General features: G+C 45.2%; 1 protein-coding gene across 1 annotated transcript in view; it reads left to right on the top strand.

The window, feature by feature from the left end:
- The window catches only part of SORCS3 (sortilin related VPS10 domain containing receptor 3), a 566209-nt gene that overhangs the window by 172592 nt on the left and 381378 nt on the right, over positions 1 to 12239 (top strand). Inside the window, exon 2 of the mRNA XM_012770778.2 lies at positions 5782 to 5849. Coding sequence (XP_012626232.1) covers positions 5782 to 5849 — 68 coding nt within the window. The remainder of the gene's footprint in view (positions 1 to 5781; positions 5850 to 12239) is intronic.

Raw genomic sequence — 12239 nt, 5'->3', positions numbered from 1 at the left:
AACTCTCCTTCATAAGACTTTGCTGATCACATTTTCTGGACTTAATTCCTGTTTCCAACTCTTCCAGCACATTATCCACACCTCTCTCATACATTTGTCATCTCATCCCTTCCTTTATTGCCATGCATTTATAATTTGGCCATAGGACCTTGTATGGCATCTGCCATGTGTCGGGCATTGTGCAAGGCACTGGGGATGCAGAGTCAAACGAGACCTAATTTCTGACCTTACAGAAATCACAGTCTCACAGAGAAGACAGATATCGGGAGAAGTCATATTCACCCAGTGTGATAAAAGCTGTAAGAGATGTACGAACAGTGTTATTCCAGAGAGGATGTCAGATGCCAATTTAAAATAAAGTTATATGTGCCTATATATATAATTTCATAAATATGCTTTTTCAGCTATATTTATATATAACGCACACATACATAGAGACTTCTCTCCTGTTCTGTGTGTGTGCATATGTACATATATAGCTTATAAGGAGAGCAGTGCTGGTGACTCATGAATTATTCCAATTTATTTTCATTTTTCCTGCTATCTAAAATCCCCCCAGGATTATAGCCAGTTAGGTCAAAAGGTATTTATTTGACAAAGCTTATTTGGCAAAGTGGGATCTCCCAACAATTTGTCTAGTTCTTTCCTCATTACACGTTTCTGTTTCCTATTTCTTCCTCTAAGAACAGAGAAAACAAAAGTTAACTTCACCTCTGGGCCTTGAGCTTTGAGTGTCTCCCTGACTCCTGGAGTTTAGCAGGTGCCTTTCTAATTCATGCAAGAGGTGCTCAGTAAATATTTGTGTAATTCATCAATGAGTGATAAACTCAGTGAGGGCAAGGGCATGTTTTCTCCTCTCTTATTCCCATCCACTGCCCTGCACACAAGCCCACTCGAACATTTGCTGAGTGGAAGAGCTTTGCATCAGAGCAGAACGAACTGGAAGGGGCAGGCCTGGGTGGGATGGTTGCCTCTTTCTCTTGCTGGTTGTGTGCTGTGGGGGTGACTTGCTTATCTCTTGGGCCTCTGTTCCCTTATCTGTAAAACGGGGATATTACCCAATACCCACTCTGTTTCAAAGGTTTGTTGTGAGGGTTGAGGGTCACTGAGTGTAGTATTTAGCACATAGTAGGGGTTCAATTAATGTTTGGCCCCTGTTTTTCCTTTTTTGAATTTGACTGCCCATTGGCATAGTGGGGCATCAGCTGGAGGGGCGTCAAATCAGTCTCTGTGGCTCTGGGACCGGCCTCACTGCATTTTGCATGCCATACCCACCCACTGGGCCCCTGTGAACACTCTCGTCTCTTCTCTCTGATCTGAGCGGGGTAGGTTAGGTGGGCTAGGTGGGCACACTGCATTTGCTTTCAATTTTCTTCCCTGGTCATTTGCTCCTCCCAGGTAGCCTTTAAAAGGCTCTGGGTGATGGGAGAGGCGGGCTGGGCAGGCTTTCTCATGCTCTTGGCTTTGTTTGTTTGGTATAGAATGTCTTCAGCCTAAAGGTTACATTACCATCTCTTCACATTTCTATTAATGTCCTTCTGTGCTGGGCTCCAGGGGAAAGGAAGCTTCCAGCCCCTATTCCTCCGTGTTTTGACCTTTCCTCTGGGGGACGCTGGTGTGGCCTTGCTGTGGTATCCCCTTGTGTGTGTGCTGCCGCCTGCTTTATTTGTGAGGTTACAGTCAAGGTGAAGGAAGGGGTGCGTTGGCAGATCAGGGTCTCGCCGTGGTGGAATGGGTGGTGCTGTTGCAGCTCAGGTGGGAGAAGAATCACGGTACTGCAGAGTCTTTCTCAAAGTGGTGGCCTCAAGATTTCTGATCTATGAAGTCAAACTTGCTGGGGGTGGGCCCCGAGAATCTGCATTTAACAGGCTCCCCAGTGACTATTAGGCTCCAGCTTCACTCATGGAGTGGGAAGAGCACTACCTTGGGGCACTTGGTCAAAGTCATGCATTGCTGGGACTTGACCTTGAATCATGCCCCCTTTCTGGGCCTCCATTTCCTCTTCCATAAAAAGAGGGGAGTGGACTAGCTTCACACCATCTCCTGCTGCAGTCTTGTTTGCCACTAGAACATCAATATCTTTCATTGACTCAAAAATAATTATTTTATAAGGACCTTCAATATGCTGAGCCTATCTGTGAAGGAGACAGAAGGACAAAACATGATTCCCACCTCAAGTTGTTCAGAATCTAGTGGAGAAGGCAACCACAATAATGTCCAGAAACTATCAAGATAGTGTATAACTAAGTGGTCACTTATGTGACTCAGTTTTAAGCAAAATCGGCTCTCAGAAGAGAGAATTTTGATGGCTGGCATGAGGACTGTCCTGGGAGGCTACCAAAAGGAGGTGGACCTTGGGCTGTTTCTAGAATAACAAGCAGGCAAGTACAGGTGGTAATGAAAGGACTGGGCCCAGGCAGTGCTCAGGCAGAGGTGCAAGGAAGGGTTGGCTCACCTGCAGTACTGTGAGAAACTTGGAATGCTTAAAGCAGAGGACAGGTTTTTGAAAACTGGAAAAAGGGATGGAAAAGCATGCATAGGCCAGACTGCGGACCACCTTAAATGCCAGTCTGATGAGTCTGGATTTCATCCTTTGGCAGAGGGAACCAGTAAAGGCTTCTGATCAAGAAAGTGCATGAAGTAAGAGGTAAAATTGAAACCATCTATCGTAAAGGCAGAAATAATATTCATGCAGGTATGGAACAATGTGTTAGCCTGGATTCTCCAAGAAGCAGACACAAAGATGAGGTTAGATGCCCAAGAAACTAATTAGGAAAATTGCCTGTGAGAGAAAACCAAAAAGGGGCCGGAAGAGGTTGGAACAACAGCTGGGCTGAGATGCAGGCCTGATACTCCCCCCAAGCCCCCAGCGAGGGAGACAGGCAAGGAAGGAAGGTGGTTGTCTGGGAGCATCTCAGACTGCAGTGAAGTTCTCTGGAAAGTTCTGCAGCAAACAGCCTTTGTTAGGAAATCTCAAAGTCAGTGTCACCCATGAGAGGAGTCCCATTGCCCAGAAACGGGTCTGTCTTAGTAACCCTGTGGCACTTAGTGATAGGCTGGGAGCTGCTCTTAGGAGGTGTGGACTTGGCGAAAAGGTAGTGATAGATTTCAGAACATGAGAGCTAGGATCCTAAGATGTTTATGCTCCCTGCAGTTTGAGATCTGAAAGGCGCATTCTCATGGCAGCTACTTAGGGGAAGGAGAAATTAATACAAGTCTAACCGTATTCTTCTGGATGGTTTATCTTCAGAGTCTCTGAGTCTTTGCTCATGGTGCCTCATCTGTGTGGAGAAACTCCTCATCCTCCTTTAACTAGTTTCTACTCTTCTTAGGTGTTAGTTTGGGCTTCACCTTTAAGAGGCCTTTCCTGACCTCCTTTGCCCTCAATGTGGATTTGGGACGTCAAATTCCCCACACTTCCCTCTGCACCTGTCACTCTCTGCAGGGAATTCACTGCTCATTTGTGTGTGTGGGTTTTCCTCCCCAGGAAACTGTGAGCTTCTGGAGTGCAGAATCTGGCTCTTTTATTTCTGTATCCCAATGTGTAGCCCAGTGGCCGGAATATCATAGTCATTCAGTAGAGGGTAGAAGGAAGGAAGGAAAAGATGGAGGGAGAGAGGGAAAAAAGGAACATGGCCCAAGCTTTGGTAAGGAGAAGGGTTTTCCAGATCCAGTTGTTAGGAGCTCTGCTAATTAAGCGAAAGCCTTACCACCAACATCTTTCTCTTTTTTTATGTGGCTTTTGCACTTTTTGAAGATGTGTCCCTGTAGGGTTCATGTTGGGCAAAAATGAAGTGGGCTGCCTAACTTCTGTAGAGCTCTAGGTGGTTGTTCCAACTCAGTTTTAGTAAAGTTTAGTTTTGAGCTTGTTTTTCCAGAATTTGGATGGCCTGTACATAGCCTTCCATGCTTTTACATGGTGACTTTGAAAATGACTTTGTAGATGAAACAAGGTCAGATGAAGGGGGGGGGAGAAGATTCTGTTGTGTGTGTGTGTGTGTGTGTGTGTGTCTGTGTACCCAATATAATAATTCAGTAAACAGAAATGATCTGGCACATTGCTGGGCATTTGGTTGGGAAGGGTATGGACAAGTCTCTTGTCTTTGTTATTCCCTGGCTTTAATAAATTAGAAAATTAGCTGTGAATGGAAGAGACAAGGACCACTGAGTGACCATGGAGAACAATTCTTCATGTAGGTTACTCACTCCTCGCTGTTGTGCTGTGGAAATAAGACTTGGTAGATTCTACAGTTCTACAAATAGCCATGCCATTGGTGTTTTCTCCTGCTCTTACAAATAGCCACACCACTGATGTGTGCTAGTGTTGCACACTCTTTGCTGTTGTACTATGGCAACAGGACAGATACCTTGGTAAATTATACTGTTCTGCAAACTGCCATGTCATTGATAAGATTTCTTGCCAACCTGCTGTTCCTCATCACAGGACACAATGTGGGTGGAAACCTATGAGTAAGGGCCTCACAGAATAAGGGCCACATACTCTTCTGACCTATAATGGGATCACATCCCTTGTCTTTAATTTTTTTCTTAGTTTACATAGAAGAAATGGAAATGGGGCTGATTGACCCCGTGGAGAGCCGGATGAGAATAAATCTCAAAGTGAGCATTTTGTTGTTAGTTAAGTGCCATGAAAATGTTCAATATAATGGCTGATTATTTTTCTTTAATCTTAAATGGATACCTTGAATGGGAAAGTCCCATCTCGGTAGCAGAAATTCATTATCGTGGAGAGTTTAATGGCTGCTGTGAAAATGAACTGGAGGAAGTTAAACTGTGGAATGGGATGGAGCTGAGAAAAGTGAAATGAGTTGTGCATTAAATTTAGATAAACACAATTATGTGTAACTGGATTATCACGCATGCAGGCAGGCGATGTATATTATGCACCTGCATTTTGATTAAAATCGATTCAGGTGCATGCGCTTGGCATCTCTGTAGATACGGAGTTGTGCCTAAGCCTCTGTCCAGATGTGTGGTGGGTGGTCGGGGCAATGTCTGGTATCCAAGTCTCCACCTGGAGGAGTTTAAAGGACATGGGAAGACTGACCATCCCCAGACCAGTTCAGAAAACCACCAACTCTATTATAGGCCACTCCGGCTCCTGCACAAGTACAACTTCCTTCTTGGTTACTTGACTTCCACTGGAGTCAAAAGAGTGGTCCCGAAGTCCAGTAAGCAGTGCAATTATCTGCTGACTCCATGGTGGGGGCAGATCAGAGGATGCTGGGGACTGGGCCTGCCTGCAATTCAGGTATTTATGCCTATTAGGCCCCTGTTGGTGGAAACAAGAAATCTTTTTGAACCTCTTTTGTAGACAGAAAGAATCAAGCTCAGTTCCTTATTACCCTTTTTGATCCAATTCTGTAAATCAGAGTCAAGTCTGGATCCGAAGCAAGCCCGTCATTTGATTTCTGGGTGGCCTTGGTGGTGAACAAAGCCAGCTGGCCTGCGCCTGACCTTGAAGGAGGACAGATGTGGGGAAACAACTGTCAATACCCAATTAATTCCTGTTGGCATGTTTTATTTCAAATGCAAAGCACTGTCGGGATTAAAATAAATGCTACCAGTTACAGGGATGCATTAAATTAATAACTTTTTTCCCCTTGCTTGATCCTATAATACCCCTCAACTCAACGGATAAATACTAAGCCCTCCTCTGGGTGATAGGAGATGCATTGTATATTGTTACACAAACTAAAGTCAGCTTCCTTTTTTCCCCCTTTGTTCCCCTCCTTTGCCCTCATCCCCAATCCCTTGCAGGTCATACTTATCCTGACGAAGCTGTATGACTTCAACCTGGGGAGCGTGACTGAGAGTTCACTTTGGAGGTAAGTGGATTAGAGATTCTTAAAGAGCTACTCTGGTTCCGCTCATGTGAGAAGTGCAAGGTAAAATGTTGGGAAGTGTGGTTGGGAAGGAGCAGAAAATCATCCTGCTTCTGGAAGCCTGCTCTAATGCCTCAGGCGGACTGGACAGCCCCCACCTGTGAATTCCTTATGCTCTGCTTACCTCCTTTGGGGGCTGTCACACATCCATGTTGGCACTCTTCTTGCTTCTGAGTTCCTGCAATGTCCCATTCTACTTGAAGAAGGTGAGGTCTGGCTAGAGAGATCAGATGAGCATGCCTTAAACCAGTAGGGACCCTTGATAAAGAAGCCTGCTATGGGAGGGATTCTTGCCTTGAGTGTGAGTCTTGGCCAGCCCAAGGGCTGTCTCCAGGCCTTTGCATCTAGAAGGCCATTGCATGTGTTAGATGCTGTGGTCTTGAGAAGCCAGAGCCTGTGGGAACAGTACACGTGGGCGTGGATATACAGACTCAAGTGCGCATGATGATTTCGTGATCCCTAGGCACTCCTGCCTTCCTGGGCCCCTTTCCCCACAAATGATATTAAAAGGTATATTTTACCACTGCATTGGTAGAAAGACAAATACATTAATATCATATATTAAAACACTTCTAAGCCTAAAAGTTTATTCTTCCTTTTGATTCTAAAAAAAAAAAAGTAAAACTCTTTTGGGACCCCTAAGAGTACCATGAGACTAAGCACTGTACCTCCTGTGCCTGGCGGATGAGTCACGTGTGATGGCAGTGCTGGGCCACCGGGGACAAGGGAGAAGGGGGACGTGGGGAAGTTGAGTCAGAGAGGACTTTAATGAAGCCACAAAGCTAGGAGTTCCTCTGGACAGGGAACACCCGTGTGCACACCTTTGCATGCAGCTCCTCTCATACATACACACGCCCATACGTCCACTCTGACATGCGGTCACACGGGACATAGTGAGTTCATCAGCCTGTGTGCTTATGTTCGTGAGACTTGCGGGGTTGTGCATTTGATCCCATTCACCTTGTCACATGTGAGTACTGGGGAGGAGGCTCTCACAAAAGGCTATGCATCTGGCTGCATCGTCAACCCAGAGCCCTGTCCTGAGGATTTCCAGGGGTTTTGGAGCAAAGGGGTCTGGGGCTTGCGATGCTTCTTCACCTGACCTGTTTGTTTGCAATGAACTAGCCAGATCTCTCTAAGGAGGAGGGAGCAGTAGTAGTATCTATTAAATATTTAGGGGTTAATTGCTCATATCGACTGAGGCCTGCCTCCATTTGCACAAGATGTCTAAAACCTAATTTTGCTGCTCAGTGAAAATTGGCAGAAGTATAAGTAACCAGGGTGCCTCTAACAGATCAAAGCGTGACTATTTCCACTCACGCTGTACTTCCTGGGGAATTAGAGCCTCAGAAACCTTCCTTCAAGCCCAAGCACAGTTGATGCTGTGTGATACTTTAAGCCTCACTTTTTTGCTGTCTGCGTGGTCAAATCATGAAATAAGCCAGAAAATCCTGTTCTTATATTGGAAAACAGCTATTCCTGGCATCCCACGTCTCAGAAAAGGGTTGGCTGTTTCTAGGAGCAGGCCAGGCAAGCCCAGAAACCTAGGCAATTACTTAGTGCCAGAGGCCAACCCTTAAATATAAGTGTACCCCACGATCACAAGAGCCAGTATATTCACAGGAATGGTGTCTCTAAGGGTACCCTCATGCTCAGTTGCCAGGATTCAAGTGCCAGTTTGCCCACCAGTGAGCTCTGTAATTTGGGCCATTTTTACTTAACCTCTCTGTATTAGTTTCCTAGGGCTGATGGCTTAAAACAGCAGAAATGTGTTCTATACCAATTCTGGAGTCCAGAAGTCTGAAATCAAGCTGTCGTCAGGGTCACACTCCCTTTGGAGATTCTAGGGTCCATCTGGCCAAGCCAGGATGACCTCATCTTGAAATCCCTAACTTAATGGCATCTTTAAAGACACTTTTTTTTTTCCAAATAAGGTTTCATTATATATTTTGGGGTTAGGATGTAGACATTTCTCTTTAGAGGTTCCACCACTGAGCCACTTCACTGTCATTTTTCCCAGATACACACTGGGGAGTTGCACAGAATGTACCTTCGCTTTAGCCACATTTTCCTCGCTGTTCCTCAGTCACACCAACCACACTTTCCCCTAGAGCCTTTCCACTCTGCTCGTCCCTCTGCCTGCAGCTCCCAGGGGTCGCGGTGGCTACCTCGCTTCCTTCCCCTCTTTGCTCACAGGCCACCTCGTCAGGGAGGCCTTTCTCCAGGACTCCACGTCCCATCACTGGGCTGCGTTTCCCTTTCAGTACTCATCGCCGCCTGGCATGCTAAACATTTACTTATTGATTTATTCACTGTCTGCCTACACCCACTAACATCTATGCTTGTAGAGAGGGAAGGTTTTCCATTTTAATTCAGTGCTGTATCCTCAGCACCTAGAAGAGTATCTAGCACACAAGAGGTGCTTAATAAATGTTTGCTCCATGAATAAATTAATGGGTGGGTTGTAAGGATTAAATAAGATAAATGTAAAAACACTTAGGCCAGTAACTCCCATGTAGGAAGTGCTTACTTAATTGTAATTATTAATGGCTGTTATAACCCTGGGTGTTTGTGTAGAGTTTTCATTCCATTATTGACGCCTTGTTTTCAAGGAGCCACTGCTGCAGAGGTCTGTGTGAGTGACGTTGTAGGACACCAAGTACGTGTGTTCTGTGTTCTCTAGGGTTTAGCAGAACTCTTGAGGATGAAGGCTGGGGACTAAGGAGGGGAGAGGAGAGTGATTTAGAATGTTGTCCTTGTGCCCACTGGGGGGAATTGGAATATCAATTGTTACCTAGTCGAAGACACTCTTTAATAGAAAACATTCTCCGAGCTGGGTGTTGGAATGATGGGAGGAATGCAGTTTGGCTTGTGGCAAGTGGAAAAATGTCTATCCCGCAGGGCAAAGTCCAGGAAAGGCCAGTCTGCAGGAGAGGAGGGGGCCAAGGAGGGGCAGAGGGAGCAGCTGAGTGCTGGGCCGGGTCGGGAGGTTGTGGGGACCTGCACGGGTCACACCAGGGGCCCAACCGGAGGGGTCACTCAGAGTGTAGTTGACAGATAACAGATCCCATTGGTGTGACCTTTTGGGGATTAGGAAAGCTGGTGGCTATTATGGGCTTTCCCTCTGGATCAGTCTCATATATGAATGTATTTTTGTGTTAGGTTTCAGGGTGTCCATGGGTCTGATAAAGCCCAGCTTGTAAACCCTTGGATAGGGTGTGATGGACAGAAGGGACTGCCCCTGAGCTCTGTGGGGCTTTCCCAGCTTGCAGGGGCCTCACAGGGAGTCTTCTAACTTTTTACTATCTTCCCCACTTATCCCCTGAAGATCTGCATCTCCTACCTTCTTTCCCTGTTCCGATAATGATGTCTTTTACAGTTAGAGCCTAGAGCAGTGTGATTTTCCTTCCTAATATAGTGTGCAGAGAAAAGAAACTGAATAAAACATGCGCGCTTTAGGATTCATGATTTGGTCCAAGATGCTTAAGCAAGGTGAAATTGAATTTGCTGATTCTTCTTCAATGTTTTGTACAACCGAGAAGCCCGGGGCAGCAGCTGTCATGACAAGATGACACCCCCTACCACGTTATAGTGTGATATAATCATTTGCCTCAATTGGATTAATAATTCAGAGGCCATCGACTTCTAAACAGACAAAAGACTGTTTAAAAGCATTAAATTGTGCAGTGGCATCTTGCACTCTTGCCACATTCTTTTTGGAGCTCCTTGGTGCTATTAAACAGGTGGTGGCCAAAGTTCTTTCTTCACCAGCACCAAGATGGCTGCATAAATTTGTCATTCAGCACAACCATCTGTTGGATCCCTTGGTCAAAGGACACCTCACATATACTATTTCAAGTTTATAGAATGAGTGAAGTTGGGGACTGACTTTTCTAAAAGATTCAGGGCCTTCCCTGAGTTACCTGGGTCATGGGCTTGAGATTAGGAGCCCTGCCTCACTCCCTGGATGTGAGACTCTGTCATACATCCATCCTCCAAAATGAAAACTGTAGCTAGATAGAACCCTCCTTTCATTTCTCCTCCATTCCTAACAAAAATAGGCCATTTCCATGCATGGTGCAGGTGCTGTGGACTCGAAGGGAAGTCTGCGTCTTGCTCATTTCCATGAGAACTGCATGTAGCACGTGCTTTGGTGCCATCTTTATGCCCCTCTGCATGTATGGGTGTGTGTTATCTCTGCCTCATTTGGTGGCATTCATGGTCCTAGGTTAGGAAGAAAGTTATGTCACTTTTCTCTGGAAGTGGAAACCCTAAAAAGATCAATGGGTCTACTGCTTGAGATTGTTAAGTTTTTAGTTTTGAACATACATCATGGCCAGGATTTATGTTTCTGACTTGCAAGACTCTTCATGGACTCAGTTCTGCATGTCTTAGACATTAGCACTTGGACTAATAAACACATGAGTGTTCTGTATCTCTCTCTTAGAAAAGTTTAAAGTACTCCTTTCTGGAGGGATATGAACTAGCCAGCAATTCTCCAGCTTCCATCAGTCCATCCCAAACATTACTCTCTAGCAAAGGTTTCTGACTGGTCAGCTACAGATCCAAACATATATGGCAGAGGAACTGCAGGTGTGAGTTCTGCACAGGTGTGTGGTCTCCATGGGAGCTCTCCCCTGGTGACTGGGTTAGGGTCCTCACAGAGCTAAATGAGCTTACAGTTGTCTAGGCACAAGAAGAAACAGGAATCCTTTGCCAGAAATGGTCCCCTTCCCTTGGTGGACCTAGGTTCTTCACTTTTCTCCTCTCTTGCTGTATTCCATCCACCCCAGCCCTGTAGCACAGGACAGATTCTGCTCTAGAAAAGCAACCAGACTGTGTGGCCATTCTTCCTGTGTGCCTGGCTTCTGCACCCACAGAGCAAAGGGGTCTCAATTGAGGGTTTCCTGATTAAGGTATTTATGGAGTGTACCAATGAACCCCAGGCACATCCTTCTGGAAGCTTCCCCTGACCATCTTCCCTGGGTGAGAGGCCTCTCTGCTGCTCACAGTTCACTTCACATCCACACTGTATTGGTGATTTGTTGTTCCCAGCCTGGGAGCCTCTCAAGGGCAAGGTCCACATGTCTTAGTTATCTCTCATCTGGAATGCTAGCACTTCGGCTACACTAAAGAAGGGTTTAGAGACCTGACAGAGGTTTCCTGAGGTTTCCCCAACCCAGTGCCAGCACCAGCTCTGCCTTGCCCCGTCCCTGTCCTTGTATTGAGTTGTCTCATAATCCTGCCACTCAGGAATCCTGTGACTTTTTCATCTGGTTCACAAGCTGTTGTCTGGACCATTTATTTCCTCCCTAATTGTTCTGTCAGTGACCTTTCCTGGGGATGCTGCTTTTTTTTTAAATAGAAAATGGAGACCTTTTGAATTTATTAATTTTTTGTTTGCGAAGAAAACCCTGATAATAATTGCTAAGACTTCCCAGACGTTATTAGTTTACAAACTTTAATGACACTCATGATTTATTTATGTGCTTTCCTCCCTCTACAGCTGCTCACCCCAATTCCTTAGTGGAATTCCTGCTGAATCTGAGTGAATTAGTGGAAACAAAACTGCATATTGGAATGACATTTTTTTTTTTTTTTTTGTGGCTAGGCTGTTAATTAAAAGCTTTCCATCCCATCCACTAGGCTCTTCATATGTGAGGTCCCAAAGGCTGGGCTGATATAGGCTGTGAAATCCCCCCTCTAGAACTAGGATCTTTTTCTATTTGCTTGCAGGAGTAATAAATCTGGTGGAAACTCCTGAATGGGTCATGGAGAATTCAATCGAACAGATATTAATTGAGCATCCATTATGTAAGCAGCTCTGTGCTCATTGCTAGGAGATGCAGAGGAAGTATGTCATGATTGCTTTCCTCAAGGAATGTCTAGTTTGGTTGGAAAATAAGATTAATGTACAAAGGAAACACAACAGCAGGCATATGCAAGAATATATATGTGTATACGATATATAGTGAATTCTGCAATGAGTGTCCCTGCTCTAGAAATACTTATATTTTTATTATCATCACCCCACCTCATTCCATAAAAAATGCAAAACAATTCTTGGAATGAATCAGAGATGAGATCAATATGGCACATTTATTTTGTCTTGCTTTTTAATACAACATATCCTATTTCTCCATGAAGATGTGAACCTCTTAAGAGCAAAGACTATTTCATACACTAATGGTTCCCATAGTTCTCAGAGACACCTGGTGACAGATGGGATTGTGTGAGTGCAGTGCATAAAGGGGCTGGTCCTGGAGTCAGACTGCCTGCAAATGAATCCAGCTCTACCGCTTCCTGACTGCACCTCTTTGAGCAGTGCTTGGA

This window comes from Microcebus murinus, chromosome 14 (assembly GCF_040939455.1).
Source record: "Microcebus murinus isolate Inina chromosome 14, M.murinus_Inina_mat1.0, whole genome shotgun sequence".
Classification (NCBI taxonomy): Eukaryota; Metazoa; Chordata; class Mammalia; order Primates; family Cheirogaleidae; genus Microcebus; species Microcebus murinus.
The sequence above is the reverse complement of the archived record's forward strand: the minus strand, read 5'-3'. Positions and strand labels throughout refer to the sequence as shown.